The sequence below is a fragment of the Anser cygnoides genome, chromosome 6, assembly GCF_040182565.1.
Source record: "Anser cygnoides isolate HZ-2024a breed goose chromosome 6, Taihu_goose_T2T_genome, whole genome shotgun sequence".
Lineage (NCBI taxonomy): Eukaryota > Metazoa > Chordata > Aves > Anseriformes > Anatidae > Anser > Anser cygnoides.
Window position 1 is genome coordinate 11,744,194 of NC_089878.1, and position 19,440 is coordinate 11,763,633.

General features: G+C 47.1%; 1 protein-coding gene across 15 annotated transcripts in view; it reads right to left on the bottom strand.

Annotated features, from left to right (window-relative positions):
• AGAP1 (ArfGAP with GTPase domain, ankyrin repeat and PH domain 1) overlaps positions 1–19,440 on the bottom strand; it is a 376,948-nt gene that overhangs the window by 298,537 nt on the left and 58,971 nt on the right. For 9 of the 15 annotated variants that reach the window (XR_010832406.1, XM_066999581.1, XM_066999579.1 and 6 more), the window contains exon 2: positions 5,300–6,589. The exons of the other annotated variants lie outside the window; for them this stretch is intronic. Coding sequence is in view for 8 of the 9 variants with exons in the window: in XM_066999581.1 (XP_066855682.1) it covers positions 5,300–6,589 (1,290 nt within the window). In the remaining variant the exon portion in view is untranslated. The remainder of the gene's footprint in view (positions 1–5,299; positions 6,590–19,440) is intronic. 15 annotated transcript variants of the gene reach the window in all.

The following is a 19,440-nucleotide window of genomic DNA, read 5'->3' on the forward strand; positions in this document are numbered from 1 at the left end:
GTGCACTGTGTGCTTATTGTTTTTATGGTATCTGTTGCCTGTTTTGTTGTAAGAAAACAGTTGGTACTGTTTTGTCAATAACGCAGAAGTATGTCAAACACTGTCATTACAAACCAGCCTGAAACATGAACACCATCAAATGCTCCGTTTCAAAAATTCCATCGAGATAAGAGCTTGATATTGTACGCTTTTCATGAACAGAATAGATTATCGTTTCTCAAGTTCAATATACTGACATTTCTTTTTCCTCAGACATGAAAAAGCCCATTCTGTTTTTTTTGGCAGAAGCTGCCTTTTGCTGTGTGTTTACTGCAGTTGCCTAGGGGAAATCCTAACACCAATTATCAAAAGCAACACTATTACATTAACAGTCTGCATTAACAACGGCTTTTTTTTTTTTTAACCCTGTGTGGCTCGAATGAACACAAATATGCACGCGTTTGAAATAGAGCTGCACTCACTCTCCACTTTCCAAGTATCTATTTCTAAGATTATAACCGTGCCAAACAAAACACTGGCTACATGCTCTTTCAGTACCCTATTTCACAAATCATTTGGTAACCTAATAGCTGTACTTCAGTAATCAGGATTAAACTGCTAATGGTCATCAGCACAGTAGTATTGAGACTAGCTCTGGCTGCAGAGCAGAGCCAAGCCATCATTCACAACTCACGCATCATTCCTCTGCGGTGACCTAAGAAGCTGAGATCTGAACACAACCCTAACGAGCTGAGGTTCTGCGCACACAGCACGGTGCTTTGAAACTGTATTTTGCCAAATGCAGCAGCTGAGAGTTGGTTCAACATCTGGTACAAGTGATTCCATCTTTCTTGTGCAACAGAACTGCTAAATCCAGTAAAACTGCTAATGGCCAAACTAGCGAAGCTGGAAGTTCTCTATAAGCAGTATACACAAGCAACTCCAACCTTTCCTTGGGTCTCAGAAGAGACCACGTACTATTCCACAGGCACAATCCACTTTGAAAAATCAAATGCTCCTTTATCAACTCCAGACTCACTAGGATTAGTTAACAGCTGTGGGTTAACCTCATCTTTCCTGTCACGCTGAGCAGCCTCAAATTCAGAACCAGTAATTATCAGAAAGGTGCAAGAAGATCACGCTTTGCATGCCCTTTTCTTCGTGCAAATTGTTTTAGTCAGCTCCACATGAGCTTCATTACATCAACACAATGCGCTTACCAACACTGGTAAACTAAGCGATAGGCAGATTCCTGGCAAAACACGTATATGCTAATGTAATTTATGGAGTTTAGTTATGAGGGAGTGGAGATGAATGCCTCTACAATGATTTTACATAAGTATTCAGTGATATATCACAAGAAAGTTATCCATTACTGTCATAAGGTGCGTAACTGCCAAGTTAATATAGAGCAACATTAAAATTCTACATTTCTTTTTAATTTTAACAGAGAGACCATGACTGCTAGCATCTGGCATACACTTTAATATTGTGCAAGCATTAATCCATCTCATTCTTTAATTCAGCCAGTGACCTTAATACCACTTCAGTTCTTAATCATCTGGCTGTATCAGTGCAGCTGGCATTCGTTTCGCTTGACACGGGACTGCCCAATAAATAATAATGAAAAACCCTCTTAGTCAATACTCAACAATGCTTAACCCAACTGCAATTCCTTTACCTGCTGGATCTTCTTTTCACAGTGTCTAGACAACACTCATTCGCAGCAACTGAAACAGCCAGAAGACTTTGAGTCCATTAAAGAGCCTCCCCAGTGCTGAAAGAGAGCACGCTCTTATACCAGCACACCACCGAAACCCTCCAAATCCAACATGGCACACCAAAAGGAGCCAATTCCAGCACAGTGGTAGCACATCGCCCAAACTGCAAATGCTCCAAAGCTTAGCCTGCTCATCCACGCGAGTCTACAGGGCTAGGGCCTGCAGCATAACAGTGTAAAAACATATCGGGGTAGCAAGCAAGAGACAACACAGAACTAACAAGGATTCCCAGGTGAAGCCTTGCACAAAGACCGGAGGCCTCCCACAGATCACTTCAGCTTCCTTCTGCTTCCCATGATTACGAACTACGGAGAATTTGAGATAAAAGCTTAAACATAACTCCTCTAAAATACCACCAAAAATCAAAAGAGCAGTTTATAATTTTATAATCCACTTTTTTTTTTTTTGAGTCTACAATCCTGATCCACAAATCTGCTTAATACATCCTCAAGAGGTGTTATTCAAAGTTATCTGAAAACAAACACAACAAGAGAGGACCACTGAGAGGAAACCTGCTGTTCTAAAGCAGCCCCAGTGCTGTCCTCCTCCTCCAGAGCAGCACTGATAATTTCCCAGATTCTGAGAAACAATACTGAAAACTTCAAAGCGAAAAAATGTTTAGATGAGGAACAAAACTTCCCTTGACCAGTTCTTCCAAGTAGTTTTAAGGGGGAGGGAAGGGTGGACGGGTAAATATATATTTCTTCATTCCATCTACAGGTTGAATACCATGACAAAGACCACTAAAATAGGGACTGGTGAACTTCAAAAAAAACCTAATTGATACTTTAGATAGAAAAACACTCCATTAGTAGAATGGCAACATCAATATAGAATTTGTCTACAGTACAATTATTATTTCAAAATGCACAAAAACACTTCCCTCATTTCCATTTCCACCACCTTGAGCAGCATCCTTTACACCAGGTTCCTCAAGAAAGACCAGCTCAAACCTTCACAGCAGCTGGCACGCAGTGCTTCAGCAGCCGCTCGCTGTGCTCCTGCTACAGGGAGGTGTTGGAACCACCTCTGCCAGCCACCCACTACCACCACCCAAAACCTCGGTCAGCTTCATGCCAGCAACGCCATGGCAAATGGGTTTGCAAGAACAAAAAGAAAGCGTTTGATGCCCAAAGACAGTTTACTGACCACATCAGGAATAATTCCCTCCAAATCAACCTTCTCCCACGTCACAGCAACAAGAAGCACACGCAGGATTAACTATTCTTCCTTCTTGCTTTAAAAATTCTGAAACTTCAGCTTGTTCACAATTGCATTACATGACTAAGGTAATTAGGAACAGATTTTCAACGTACATCATACAGGCTGATATTGGGATATCTGGGTGATTATTTCAAGTTGAAAATGTCAAAGGCATGTTTTTACACTCATACTTTCCCTACAGACCTTAGGCAGGCATTGCACAGAAAGTACAAAGTCAAAGGACTCGTGCACAGCACCAAACATGTTAAATACCAATGTCACATGGGAAGCAAGTTTCAAGTAATAAATTTTTTACAACTAGTTACACAGGAAAAAAAACATTTAAGTAAGGATTTCTCCCATACCTCCATCATTACTCTAAAATCTAGGCACAGGATTATCAAGAGCATACCAGTTTTATTTCAACTAAAAGAAGCCAAATTGTCAACACACAAGTCTTGGCTGAACAGCAGCTCATTCCAATCTTAAAATACTAAAATATATTTGGCACGCTAATCATAACATGTCATGAAACTTTTCCTCTTAAGAAGCAAGAGGGGAAATTAAGGACAAAATTTAAACTTAAGCTTTCTGGAAGGACACCAATAAGCGACAGCCGAAACTTCGCACAGAGGCTCTGCGTACGATTTTGCCTTGAACGGAAGGCAACTCACTGCACTTCTGCAGAAGCTGCGCTTCTCTGGATAAAAAAGGAGAAAGTGGACGAAGATGCTGGACTGACAGGAGACCTGCTAATCCATACCAGAAGCCTGCAACGCAGCTACCAGTGTGTAACTGCACTGCTGTCCCCAGGACACGTGCTTTTTGGAAAACGAGACTGAATGCTTCCCTGGGACAGATAAACCTGATATCAGCACATCCACAAAAGCCTCTCTGGAACATCTTCATGCTGCATATCGGTGGTTACTGATTAACTCAAGTCTTCAGCTTATCCCAGGCTGAAAAGGCTGTGCTCCACATATATACGGTCGTATACCATTAAAACAGAGTAACAGCTTAAGCATATTGGCACAGGACAGGCATAAATAGTCATATGAAGCAACTCTTTGTTGTGGTTACCTCAGGCTTTAACCAAGGTCAGACCACAATTTCCGCCACGATTATTATAAACCCACATAAATGCCTCTACATCAATAAAATATTACAATCCTCAGTTACTAGCTCTAAATATTCGGCTCTGCTCCTTGCACCTCAAACTCGGGGCATTCTCTTAGCACAACTTCTGGCTGGGGGAGCTGCAGCAGGCTGGTGGTGCAGGGAAGATCCCCTGCTATTGCTTCCCCACAACAAACCACCCTGGCTGCTTTCTGCAAAATCCACTGCTGGACCTGTGGTTCAAGGAAAGCTCAAATATTTTTCATTGAGGACTTTGTTTTTACAACGGCAGCAACTTACAGATTAGCACTTAGTGCTCAACAGGTTAGCGTAATTACTAGGCAAACGTTTGATCCCCGATACCTTACAGAGAAGCACAGCTAGGGAGAAAGCACACGCGCCGTCCTATGTCAAAGCCCCGTAACCAGCATTTCTGGTTTGACACGTCCCAGCCAACGCTGCCACGAGCCTCTCAGATCCTCACCGAGCACAGCTATTCAGCTTGACTTCCATCCCGCGGTAAGGTTCATTTTTGAGTTCCTCCTGCATCCTGAGGATTCACGAATCCCGGAATTGCCAACCTGCTTCCACCTAGCATTAGTAGCACTCGGCTAGCTGAAGGTTTGGATTACATGCACCATGTAAGATTGTGCTGCATTGTGTTCTCAAAAAATATCATTCCGCTGAAGTATTTTTGAGACAAAAGTAGTGTAGGACTTAATAATTTACATAATATTTGCCTACTCCTCCAAGGCGAGCAGACATTTCTGACCCCCGTAACCCATCTTTGGGATTGCAGAAGGGGAAAAGCCCGGCGCCGCACAGCACTGGGTCACCCAGTGACCTACATACAGCAGCACAGGAATTCAGCTTCCACTGCACAATTAAACAAGCCATGCTGGTCTCACCCAACTATCCTAGAAGGCACAGTGCATCAACCCAGAGCACATTTTCGTTCACAAAGCACACCTAACTGGTCCTCCTCAGAACTGCTGTGCTATGCACCTGAGCAGAAAACACTACCGAGCACTTCAAATCACAGAGCACTGCGTAGAACAGCGACTGTCAGCTCACGCACCTGCACTCGCAGCACGGCATTTCCCTCTCCTCACACAAAAAGGCCCTTCTACTCCCCCCACCACCACTCCAAAGCTCTGCAGCAAACGCTCCCACTCGCATCCCCCACCGCCCAGCCTCCCGGATCAGGCAAGAACAGGCACCTTTGTGGGGGGACCCATCGATGCTCTCGGAGCTGGACTCTATGTCGGCAGTGGCTCTCCTGAGGCTGCTAAAATAAGCCCTGGACCTGGAGAAGCTGCTGCGTGGGGACCGGCCGTGGGGACTACCAAAGAGGGTGGAGGTGCCGTCTTTGCGGGCAAAGATGCCGCTGAAGAAGCGCAGCAGCCGGTGCTCGTGGGCTGCAGGGTTGCTGGTGGGGCCGTCCCGCCCCAGGCGCTCCGAGAGCCGCTGCAGGTCGCTGTTATCCAGCGTGCGGTTCTTGCTCTTGCTCCGCTCCCAGCGCTCCAGCTCGGATAGTGGGTCGGCCTTGCTCAGCACCTCACCCACGTCCAGGGTATTGCGCTTCTCGGCGGCGGGCGGCTCGGCAGGTGGCGAGCCCGGTGCTCCGGCCGCCTGGTTGGGCTGCGGCTCCAGTGGTGCGGGGAGGCATCCCGAGCTGCTGTGCCGCCGCACCCGGCTCAGCGCCCGTGCCCGCAGCAGCTCCGCGCCGCTCCAGTGCCTGAAGCTGAAGCTGCGCCGCAGCAGGCCCGGCTGCCGCCCGGGGCTGTGGCCCGGCTCCCCCAGCTGCACGGCCTCACCCCAGCGGCCTGCGGGCGAGCGGTGGGCCTGGAGCCCAGCATCCTCCACGGGAGAAGCAGCCACCGGCTCCGTTGCAGCTCCAGCTTCCTTGCGGCTACAGGTGGCCACCGGCTCCGGGGTGAGGGTGGCATCCTCCAGGGAAGGGCTGCTCCTCGGTCCTGTGGAGGCTTGCTGCCGTGGACACCTGAAGGTCAGCTCGGCAGGGAACGGCTGCCCTGCCCTCCGTGGCACCTTGAGACGGCCCAGCTCCAGCTGCCCGGTGCTGAGGGTCCTGAAGTTGCGGAAGCCGCAGGGGCTGGGCACTCGGTCCTGCTCCTCGCCCTCCTCCTCGCCCTCCTCCTCCTCCACCAGCAGCAGCCCGGCCCTGGTGAGGCTGGAGGAGCCGGGCGCTTGGCCGCAGCCCCACCGCCCGTGCTGGGGCGGCTCGGGGCCGGGCTGCCCGCCGCTCTCCGGCCCCAGCAGCTCCTTCTTCACCATGGTCACGGAGATGCGGTAGACGGTTTTCCTCTGGGGGGTCCCGCGCTGCATCCTCTCGGGGGAGGCGGCGGCCGGCGGCTCGCTGCTGTCCAGAAGGTACATGTCTGCCGCCCTGCCCGCGCCTGCCTTCAGGCAGCAGCCGCCAGCCCGGGCATCCGCGCCACCGCAGACGTGCGCCGGCGGCACCGCGAATCCCAAGGCAGAAGCGCCGACCGCTGGGGAGAACAGACAACGCTAGCGATCGATAAGGAACCGGCCCCCGAAGCCCGCCGTGCCCAGCCCGCCCGGCCCCCTCCCGAGGCCGCGCACCGCCGGCGGGTGCCGGGCCGGCCTCCGGGAGGCCCGGGGAGGCCGCGGAGCGCCCCGGGGCCGCTCGGCTGGGGCAGGGCAGGGACGGGACGGGGCAGGGCTGCGCTGCGCGGCCGCCTCCCCGCCGGGCGGTGCCGGGCTCTGCGCCCTTCGGTCGGCCCCGGCCCCAGCCCCAGCCCCGGCCCCGGCCCCGGCCCGGGAACCGCCGCTCCGGCGGCCGCTCAGCCCCGGCGGCCGGGCTCCGGCAAGAGGCGGGCTGGACTCGGCGCGGAGCGGAGCGGGACGGAGGGAGGCAGGGCAGACGTTGCCCACATGGCTCCCAGAGGGGCTCAGAGCCCAGCCGAGTACGCGCGCCCCGAGATGCTGGCTGCAGAGGGATGGGAGGGCAACACCGCCTTCAGGGAGATGGAGAGCCAAAGTCACCTGGAATTATTGATATTTTTTAAACCTGAATAAATCTCTGAAGCTAATATGCTTTGCAGAAAGCCATGTTACTGGGGGTTTCTATACTATATGGTTAGCCATGGTTACTATATGGTTACTACATGGTTACTATATGGTTAGCAATGCAGAAAGTTCTGACCTACCACATCCTTCACAACCACAGGTTTGAACAGAAGCAGATGGACAGCAGGGTGACACACAGAGTACAGAGCGGGACGACAGGGTGACACTTGCTCCCTCCACACCCAGCTCACCGATCCTCAAGTGGTCCAGAGCAGTCACAACAAAGTCATTGCTGAATCCTGGAAAGGTCTGAGTTGGAAAGGACCCTAAGAGATAGTCCAGTTGCAGCCCTCCTGGTCAGGCACCTCCCACTAGACCAGGCAGCCCAACAACTCACGGAGACAATATTGAAAAAAGCATCAGTAAGCTATGATGGCAGACACCAGAAATTCAACACTGAGGAAAAAGGTTTAAAAGCACACACACAGGTATTAGAAGAGTCAAGATTCATAAGCTACATTTAGCTGCTCTGTACAGTGCCTCCGACATTACAGTCACTCCTTGTTTACCACTGCTAGCAATGTTTAAAAGCAGTAAATGTAAAAACAAAGGAAAGCAGCAGTGTACCTCAAACAGAAGTGAACCCCTAGGCTGCCAAGGCAAGCCAGGATGGCTTCAAAATCAGCCAGAAGAAAGTGGAGAAGAAAAAACCACCTTCTTGGGCACAGCCCAGGCAAGTTTGGCAGTTCCAGACTGCAGGAGGCACGAGGGGACGGGAAAGGGCACCAGCACCATGTCCAGGTGGCACCAGGACATTCTCCTCCAGCTCCACCCAACACGTGTGGATGCTGTTGGCTACAACTACCACACAACACTGGTTTATTGACTGCACCGGGGTCCTGCAACACACCCTGGGGAACAGCTCCTAATAGGAACACAGTAAATTTCTGGTTTAAGCCACTTCTCCAGATACGACAGGTGCTATCGTCTCTAACCCAAAATAATTAACATTTATTATTCATCTTTGCTTAGTTCACATTGCTGAATAGACTTGCAGACGTACCTTTTGCAGGTAAAACCAGCTGCACTTAAGAGAAACAGCCTTAAAATCAGCCTGAGCTCACACTTGCCCGGTCTGAAAACAGCCTCCCAGTGCTTGCTCACACAGGATTATAGCACATTTTCCCATTTCTCTGACATCCAGAAGGCCATTCCCGACATGTATTTCTAACCTGGAGGTGGGGGAGCCGAATCTGCAACAAAGACTGGGTCTAATCAGAAACACACAGAAGCCATATTAGAAAAAAAGCACACTCTTTAGGAAACCCAATGGTAAAACTGCTGCCCTTTAGCTACCCGGCGCAGCACGTAAGCCAAGCGCCACGACCCGTGTGGCTCAGGGACAGCTCCACGCCACGTCTTGCAGCACGCCAGCGGCTGGAAGCAGCTCCCTAGCGGAGCAGCAGTGGAGTGGAGCAAACCATTTGTCATCGGCATCGGCCCTGCATGGCGGAGCCCTTCGGGAGCCGCTTACAAGGGCCCAGCAGCCCGCGCGTTCCTCGGGCTCCCCTCTCCTCGCCGCCCTCAGCCCGGTGCCTCCCGATGCCGGGGATGAGATGTGCGGGCTGCCGGCCACGCTGCTCGCTGGGTCTAGCGGCACGCTGGGAAGCTCGCTTTCCCCCCAGCATTAGCATCTATCGTCTGTCCTCTAGAGGCTGTGCTTTGGTCGGGATGCTATTATCGCCTGGATGGTGGGAATAGATCTTAATCATCAGCTCCCGATGCTGTAACAACCCCTCTATGCCTAGTAAATCATACTCAAAGAGATTGCACCGCTATTCAAGCCACGACTCCTCATAAATTATTCACCGCCCCACAACTGCGATCAGACCGCTGCTAACGCGGCCACCTTCGCTGGCGCTCCAGAGACCGCCATGCGGGCGCCTGCAGCTCCGTCACTCCCCGACGAGCAGTTCAGGAGATCTGCCACCCAAGCACCCTGCCGGGTGTCCCACAGGCACGGTGCAGCTCACAGGAGGAGGCTCCGTGCTCCATGCAGGCCCTCGCATTGCCCCGGAGGCTGGTGCCCAGCCCAGCAGCCCACAGGGGTTTTAGCAGCAGCAGCGCATCCCCTCCTGCCCTACTGCTGCCCCGTCACATACCAAGCTCAGATCCCATCCCGTAACAGGAGACATCCCTTGGGCCTGGTGACCAGAGCAGCCAGAAGTGCCTGCAGCCAACCCAAACAAGTCATTTGGCTTCAAGCCTACTCCTTGTGTCCTGAAGGGCTCCCAGCAGCCAGCTCCAGGCACCTCTTCCCCCGGCAGCAGCTGGAAGCGGAGAGCACAAGGCGCACACACTGTGAACTGGGGGCTTCCGAAAGGGAGCGGGTCCACCAGCAGGATCTGATGGCAGACGCATATACACCTCATTTATTCCTCCAAACTCCCAACATCACTAACACCTACGCTGCCTTCTGCCACCTACAAGACATGCTTCCAAAATACCGTGCTGTCTCTCCAAGACATTTACACTGACAGCAATGCTGTATAAGCCTCATTCAACTTGCCCATTAAAGGCCGTTATTTGCCATTTTGCATACTACTGCCAAGGTCAAGTGTACCAACGTGGCCTTTAAGTCTTCATCTGTAACAAAATCAAACCCCAACACATACCACAAGGCAACGTAAAGCTTTCTGGATACATGGGATATGATCTTTTTTCACGTAGGAAGCTCGCTCATTTCACAAAAAGCAGGAGGAAACCACGCTGCTGCTCACGATGTTCCTGAGTTCAACTTCATGCCACTGCTGACCAAACCACCAGCACACAGTGTTGAACACGAACCACAGCAAAGACAGCTGTGCTGGGAGCAGAGGCATTATTAAGGCAAATTTCCTGCTAGCAGCAAATGCTTCTGACTTGATAAAGCAAAGAATTCTTAAATCATTAGAAGTGATGTAGAATAGGCTTCACATTTACTCTTTTCCCAGCAACTCTAGGCACAAAGACTCTTGAGTAATTCCTTGATTCCTTATTCCTTACAGGAACTTCAGTCTGCCAGGAGATTCAACGCAACCACCACTCAAACGTAAAAGCTCCAACAAGGAGAAGGTATGTGGCTCATACATCAGTAGCATCTGCTCATTAGAATTTCAGTCCTGAAAACAAGGTGACAGGTTAGCCTGTTGGACTGAAAGCTTTCGGAGTGCACAACTCTTGTGATGCCGTTTTGATTATATGCCCATGCTTCACTTTGTTTTTGATGACTTCCAGTCATTCAAATCTTGGCTGCTCTAAGATGAGCAGATCTATTTTCATGTTTTTGTAGAAGGCAGGTTAAACTCTAGACACATGATATTATTCCAAGTAGGTGCTCCTTTAACAGATTTGTTGTGGAAGACGAAATCAGGTCAGCTGAACAATTCTTACAGTAATTCAGATGTGATTTCACTTTCCTCTTCTAGAAACAGTGTTCTATCCGCTGTTTGTCATTACAGATCAGTGTTCAATGAGGAAACGAGGGAAGGCATCTGGATGAGAACAACATTCTGCTGGAGGGTACCGGCAATACAGAGACCAAACCCAAAGTCTCTCTCAAGCCACGGGGTTATTGCATTAAGCCACTGATCTGTGTTCTTCTGTCACTACGCACTTGTCCATTAAAATAAGCCCGAATCCACTGGAGGCAATTCTTTGCTAAGACAAAGAACAGTGACAACTCACACCACCACAGAGAAGAGAAGCTACCAGCGAGACGTCAGCACTTGCTATCAATAACAATCTTACCGTCAGCACAATGAAATTACATTCCTGTCCTGAGAATACTGGATGCTGAGCAGGAAAGGGAAAAAGGGTGATGGGATGTGCAGCTGAAATGCAAGTCAACTATTTGCCTTTGTTACCAGGAGAGAAATAAAATGGTTGCATTTCCGGGACAGGGGAAGTGAGCAGCAGCCCATTCCAAGCGCGGATCATGTCACGCTTTCTGACAGAAGAGTTACAGCCTTCTGCTGCTACAGAGCTTAATGAAACGGCAGAGCTGACAAATAAAAGAAAACACAAATTACACTTTTACATTCATTAATACTTTAAGCTAAGATGCTGCAAACATGCATTTCCCCTGTAGCACACTATAGCACCCGGTACCCATCCTTACAGTTATACCGTTAATCTTCAGAGCCAGATCTGCCAAGTGAACGTGACAATTAAGTTGCTTTATAATTCTATCATCCCTCAAGGCCCTCAGTATGGAATAGCCAATATTAAAGCCCATCCCCATTTTGTACTCAGCTAGTACCAAGGCAGCATTCTGGTGCATGGGAAGTAAAGTGCAAATACATGTCAGCGATCTCCATTAAAGAGGCTGTAGATGAACCAAACTACCTGCACAAAAACAAATTACCGAAGCACTTCGTATTCAAACAGTGTTAAAACTGAGGTAACAGGCAGTAACGCTATGTATCTTCGTGATCATCCTACTGCACTCATCAGAGCTGCTCGAAGTTCTCGCTGCCCCTGCAGAGCCAACACTGAGTTACCTGCAGCTCAGTCTGCTCTCCTGGGGAAGCAACAAGGGTCACTGCTCTTTGCAACCCTGCAGTCAACCCTCAGGTGATTCCACAACTTGGCTTCACTTTGAAGAGAAAAAAGGGTTAATCTAAGCTGCTGACATATCATCTATCTGTAAGGATAACCTTAGAAATATGAATTCTAGAACTTTAATTTGCTTCCAGGTATGCTGCCAATGTAACCTATATATATAGGATATGCTAACTGCTCACTATCCATTTCACCTCTCAAGACAGATGACCACCAGTGACACTTGGTGAGGCAGGTGCTCACAGAAGGACCAGCGGGTGCAACTTGCAAGGACTGCCCCGTTCACCTGGGTGCCTTCCAGCTACTAGCAGGCGAAGATCACAGAGCTTCCTCTAACAAGCAAGGCAGCTCACCTTCCTACCCACCTGGCAGTACCTCATCAGGCTGTTAGCAAAGTTCATGTACAGTATCACCTCAAAATCCCATTTAAATGCACCGTTCGTGAATGTAAAAGCCATGCTTGTCTCAATACAAAAAATAAGTTTCAGAAAAACTTTAACTCTCAAAAATGAATAATATCCCCCCCCCAAAAAAAAGTAAGTGCTTTCCAACTCATTCATTTCCCTTAATACCCCAGTCATGCACCATAAAGTATTCTGACAGGCAGCATCAACACGCAGTTCCAATCCCTCAAACTCAGGTTTGCAACTTTTGCTTATTACATTGGGTATTTGAATAGCTCATGAAATGGGAAAATTTTCAGATAGCTGCTAACTATATCAAGTGATACTCATTTTTAGGCAGGCCACTTTTCTCCTCAAATCATTTACACTTTGATAGACTGCATTGCAGTGACAAAAAAACCATCAGAACTTAAACTACTTTTGCCTGAAGTTTCATATAACAAGTATTGGAAGCATGTGAATTTTTCCTTAACGGCACAAACCAATTGAGTTCTTAAAGTCAAATTACTATCTGCACGAAGCCTAGATACACTTCTGAAGTGCCATAAATTCAGAGGCTTAAATTTTTATAAAAATGTGCTAACTCCAAAAGCATGAACATAAAAACATCAGTGTAGAAAGAGGGATGTTACAACACCTGCTACAGACACAGCCAAGTACTACCTGAGTGGTGCAAGAGCCAGTGGAAACCCTGCTCCTGATTAGCGAGCAGAATCTTGCTGTTTTAACCAGGTACACAACACATCTCAGCAAAACTAAATGCCACAACACACAGCATATATTTGACCCCAGACTTCTGAGTTGTATGCAAGAAAGTGTAGCAAGCAAAGAACATGAAAATAACGGGGAGTGCAGTCTGGTCCAATATATAACTGGGTAACAAACTCTCCAACAGAGCATTTGTTCTACAGCTCTCATTCCAAATACTACTATTCCATATTCCCAAAGCAAACAGCTCTCAGGTGAGAGGCTTGTGGTGCATCCTTCTACTCAGAAAGAGTGCTGTTTCTGATTCAAACTACAGTCTACTCTAGAACAATATATATATAGTTCTATATACTGTATAGTTTATTTTGTATGATATACATCTGCGTGCTAAGCCTATGACTTGGTATGGAATTACACCAGCATGCCTTCTGATTCAATACAAAAGCAGATGGATGGAAAGGGCGTAGGCCCCTAACCCCCCAGTCACTGTATTTCAATAAGCCACCTGTGTATTACGGAAGGCTTGCATCAAAAGCCTGCTTAATGCCATTCTGCAACTGAACAAATCGTGACATCTGTAAAAGCTTTTAACATTTGCTGAAACTGTTTAAAGCTTCTGTTTTCAAAAATGTAGTACCATGGTAAAGAAGGTAATGTGTAACCAACTCGAGTAGCAGTGTTTTCAAGCCATCCAAAAGCTAACAAGCCAAGGTTTTGTAACTACAAAGATCACAGTTTGGGTAGGTGCTGAAAGCTACTGACTGACCCGAGGGGCACTGAGGTACCTAAAGCAGAGTGGGAAAACTGAGCATGCAAAATCAGCCAACCCAAACAGATTTAATTCCTACGCAACTTGCTCAAGCCTTTATTTACCCAGCAGCTATACCCAAACACCTAACGCTGTCTTCACAGCTCTGCCACGTTTGCAACTCCAGCCTGGTTCTGCCCTTCATGCGTTATTTTGAAGGACAATTCCCCCCAAACCCAGCCAGCAATTCGATAATAGCCGCTTGTTGACAAGCCAACTAATCGCAGGCCGGAGCTGACTAGTCAAAACTACGGCAGGACACGGGAAGTTTAAAGCAGGACAACAGACAGCGGTGCTTCAGAGCCCGCTGGTGAGCTCCAGCTTGCGTGGATCTGCTTAGCTGTACTCCAACCACCTCCTCCAGCAGAGGGGACACACAGTTCTCCACTGAGATGCAGAATTTTCCATAACCTTTGGAGCGTGCCTACTGCTGAGATGCTGTACTGTGGTACCTAAGCACAGACAGTTGGCAAATCCTCGTTACTCCAAGGGTGTAACAGTGTTAGAAAGCACTCCAGGGAGCTAAATGGGCTCAACCGTTTCCTTCCCGATTTGCAGGGTTGTTAACAGGTGAGAGGTGGCAGGGGTCAGACCAGACACACAGAGACACTACTAGGGAAAAAAAGGAGGAAGAAAAATCACCACTGAAATTCTGTGTTGATGCACAAGTTTACATCAGCTGGAAAATGATGCTGAAGAGCAGCGCTCCACTACTTTCAACAGATTTCTGTATGTTCAGTCTGTCTCTGTGTAATGGACACTACTGAGACACATGATTTAAACCTTAAGAACAGCATATAAGAAAGATATTGTTTTGCAGTAAAAGATAAATATTTCTCTCAATGAAGTAAGATGGTGCACCGATTCCCCCTTAGAGATGAACGTCATTCCACATACTGTTAGGCCACATTGCTGCTAAGAGCCATTAAGATGGACATTGCCCGTTATCCAAATACCTACCAAATTGTTTTAACACAAAGGACTCATCTTTTATCACTTCAGAAGATCTCCCTGAAAACAGAAGCCCTTAACCCCAATGCCAGCTGGAAACGCAGCCCTAGCTGTGAGCGTAGTTCTGAAGGGATGAGCTCGTTCCCAAGGCCTCTCACCCTACACGAGGACCACGGCAGCAGGTCACAGTCCCCTTGTCCTCCCTGCCTCTGCTCTTGCCCTCCACCATTAGGCAAATAGTTTCCATGCCATTTCATCAACAGGATAAGAAAATTAACATAATTTTTGTACATACAAAAAAAAGGGGATGGGGGGTTGGAAAATTCACTTCCTCGCTTCTGCTGGTTTAGCTCCCAAGCTAAGCAAGGCCAGCTGCTCAGGAAATACCATTGTAATGAACACATTATTGAACATGGAAGAATCAATCGAGATTTCTGTCAAAACTTTCACATGCTGCAAACAGGCCAGAAATCAAATGGCTCTTCCAAAACAATTCTCAGCCATGTTAAACAACATCATCTTTCAAGAGTCAGGCACATGATTAAATTTTTTTTTCTTTTAAATCACATGCAAAAGAAGTGAATTACAGTAATTTCAATAGGCAGATGTGAGCTACTCCTCACTGTTAACACTTGCCCTAGCCCCTCTGCTTTCTGATATTGCATTTGCTCCAAAGCAACCAAGGAAAAAACTGTAGATAGAAATTAATTCCTTTCAAACAGGAAAGCTTATTCATTTCGTGACTGCTTTCATCTTGTATTCTGTGGTGATAAATTTGTTGACAACACACAAAGTATGAACCATTTTAAAGGATAGCTTAATCCTATCTCATTATGAATACTTTGGAGGTTTCTTATTCAGTTCACAGTAATGAAGAACCCTATGATACCAGAATTCCTACAGCTGCTAGAGACTACCTACTACAACTGTAATTTGGGAAAGTTCTTAAACAGCTCTACTCCTTTTAATCTACAAGTTTTGTAATTCAATGTAATGAACACTTTCATCAGTCCTAAGAAGAAGAATAAAGTAGGTACAGAAGAATAAAGGTACATCTTATAAGCACCTTTAGCTATCTAATTTCAAGGTACAGAGAAGATGAGAACTTGTCTTGGAGGTGCTCACTGAAATCACAAGGCACAGGAAGTGGTGCAGCTGGTGACAAGTGAAATACCAACTAGATACAAGGGGTGAAAATACAAGGGGAGAAAAGAAACGAGACACTTCCCCATTATGATGGCCACAGACCGCTGCGAGAAGCTGTGAAGCCTCCATGTACGAAGGTGGCCCTGCTTCTCAGGGGGTGAGCACAGAGCTCCAGAGGTCGCTCACAATTTCTCCCGTTTTGTGACCAAAATAACAAGTTTCACACATCCTGCTTTCAGACCCCAACACATCAGACTGGCTTGCTTATGGTTTTGATTTCCATAATGACGTGCCACTCGGAGGTGAACACCTCCAGCAAGTCTGTTCTCCTGCAAGAGGAAGAGGTGGAATCTAACTGCCTATATAGCTCCTTTTCTAAGTACATCTTTGGGATTGTTATTAACTCCACAGAAAGAGTATCTGCCATCCTCCATGAAGTCCTACAGTCCAGATCTTGCAATGCAAACAAGTATATTGTGTAACTGAACTTCTTGTAGATTACATATTCCTCCATTACCATGCTGAAACAACAGATATGCTGAGCTTTCCATTGTTCATCCAGCTGTGTTGACCACGTTGCAGGATCATCTTCTGGGCGTTAGTACTGCAATGTTTTGTTTCACAGTATCTGAAGTTTTTAATGTATTCAGCATCTCCTGTGCAGTTAGTTACTCTACTGTACCCTACCGAAGGTGCCACCTCCTTCAAGGACTATACATCTCCATGGGGAAAAAAATAATCAATCTTCCGCATCATGAGAAGATATCAACCCAAAGGGTACAGTTTACTTAACAGAACAGTAGGCTCAACTAGCCACCTTCTTATCCCCCCACCTAGCATCAAGAAGAAAGTTCTATATAAAAATAAACCATCGAGCCTTTTCTGCCCTCTTCTTCTCCATTGCTCCCCAAAACCTTCTGCTTACAGTGTTTTCGACGAGCTGTCACAGTGACTTCGCATTAATATAGGCGTACCCAGCCCTTAAACTCCACTCCACACTGATACCTCATTCATTTGCTCATGAGATGTTAAGCTCAACTAAATCCACAGTAGCATCTGAGTTAAGCCAGGGCTTTTTCTCTTTCATGGAGTGTGTTTAAAAGCACATATCCATTTTATCGTCAAAGAAGCTTAATGAACTAACAGGTACTTTAAGAGCAGCTTATAAAAGGATGATCCCTAAACAAAGCAAGATGTCTGAATCCCTTAAAACACAGTAAAAGCACAGCCTTTTACATCAGCTACTGAAAAGGCTCAGGAGCAGCAGAGTATCCAACACACCTGCACTAGGAAGTCAAATAACTCTGTCAACACAGGCACTGCTTGGGAAGCTGAGAAAACATTGTGTTATTATTAGTGCTGTCACGTTTCGGGATCCAGTGTGAATTTCACGTGAGGTCCAGAACACTGCACTGGTGGCAGGAACACTGCTGAGACACTGGCTTGCATATACTCACCAACAGATCATCTCACACACAGAACTGCTGTAAGGTCAGAAAGCCACCCTGGGCTCAGACAAGCACACATGCCAAGACCGTTTATTAAATGCCACTTTAACAAAAAGAATCTTTAGTAGTTGTGACCAGGTAGGGTATGACAACCCAAAGTTATTTTATTTAAAGGTCTTCAAGGTCCTAAGCGGTATGGATAACACAAGCGTTACCCAAAGAAACTCTCATTTCTAATGCAGTGCAATAGAGGGTATCTTCACTCAGGGAAGCTTCGCCTTTGTCTACAACTGTTTATTAGGAGTACCACAGGGAAGGACTTAGAGATGGCATGGACAGTTCTGCAGCATCACCTTTGAGTATTTCAGCACAAACTTCATCAACTATGTGTTTTCAGACTTGATTCAGGACAGAGATCAGGATTTTTTGTTGCCAGCTAACATGCAGAATACATTTGACAACAACCAGGCCGGCTCAGGCTATGCTTCGGCCAGGTTCTGTTCCGCAACAGTTTTGTTACTGCAAGCAAAACACGCGTAGACACTAAAGTCAATCCATTACTTAATTCTTTTCATGCAATCGCAAGTTTTCAAAGTCATCCAGCAAGGTCAAGCCTCCAGGAAGAGTTCAAGTTTGCAACGCGTTCCTCATCAGCTCATGGAAAACAGGCCGCAGCTCTGGGTCTGGGGCTTCTGCACAGACACGTTTTGCCTCCTTCCCAGAGCTCATCTTCTGTCAGCCAGCATCCAGGACAGTCACTGCAGTCACTGCTCCACCGGCACACTAAGCATTGGTAATGGAACTGCTCATTTTGGCTGCTGCAGTTACTTTTTCTGATTTCTCTGTAGAAAAAAAAAATACTTTGCACACCATTTTTTCAGCTTGGAAATACTCAACTCATTATTATTTCTATGAAAAGTTGATCTGATTTATTAAATCCGTAATTGCGCCACATAAACCAAAATACAGCTGGAACAGTACTGACACCACTGCCAGTAACTCTGGATGCAGGCCAGGGAGAACATGAAGCAGATAACACAAAACCACTCATGAAAAAACAGTGCCATCTCCACTCTCTGCCTCGTTGTCTTTAAAATATCATTTCCAGGCTTACTTCCTCCATCACAATATGCCATCTGTTATTCCAAGGGGGCACTTGTCCTAAATGAATCTTTGAAAGTTGCAGGGACACTAGTTTAAACAAGGAAACAGCGAGTACTGAGACAGGTTCTAGCTGTCGAGGACATGACCTGACAGAGGATGGAAGCTCATTTTAGCCAAGAATTTCTTTTTCCAGACTGCTAGCGGTTTGCTCTTCAGCACATTTTCTCTGAAAACTCTGTAGAAGCTTCACATATGCATCTAGCCAACAAGGTCAAGAACAGTTGGGCGCAGCTCGAAATAAAGGGCCAGCCCTACACAGACACCTGACCTTCCCGTGCCTGCCAGCGATTCAGGCCAGCACCTTCTCCATGACCCTCACAGCAAACTGGGAAAAAATTCAGCCCTTTGACACCTACCACACAACGCAGAGCAGCAAGTAAACAAACAGATGCTGCAACGAAGACAACGCGAAGAAACCATCCTATGCACTACAGCATGCATAAACCTAGAAATGTAACGGGACCCATCTCAGTGCCTTACACTCCAGCTTCTCACAGACAGCATCGCCAGCTGAAAACAGATCCCAGAATTCAAAAGCAAGACTCTTTGCTTTTGAAGAAATAAAATAAAAATTGAATAATTTTGCAGTTAAACTGCAGCTGAAAACAGGAAATACAGCAAGAACCCAAGTCCAATGCTGGAACAAGTCAGAGGAGAGCCCTTTAGTCATAAAACACGATTACTACACATGCATTAGCCAGGCTTCTTTTTTTTAAAGGACACTTTGAAGTCAAGCTATGCCTAATATTAGCAACTTCCATATCTAACATGGAAGAAAGTACACCTTTTTTCATCAATTCCAGTACCTCCAAGCACTGTCCCCAACACCTACGTGACGGCTGGCTCATACAAATGGTTGCACAAGAACACTGTTACGTGGGCACCCTTCCAGCTACCTGGCATTTATATCCCAAACACAGGTTTCAGTAAATTGCTTGTAAAAACAAAGAATTCCAGAAAACCTAAATACTCCGCTGCTCTTACCACCACCAGTGATTTTAGTTCAAAGTGAACGCATTTTCCAGTGGTTCAGATTACTTCGCAGAAATTAAGTTTTGTCTTAAAAGCTCTCTAGTTAT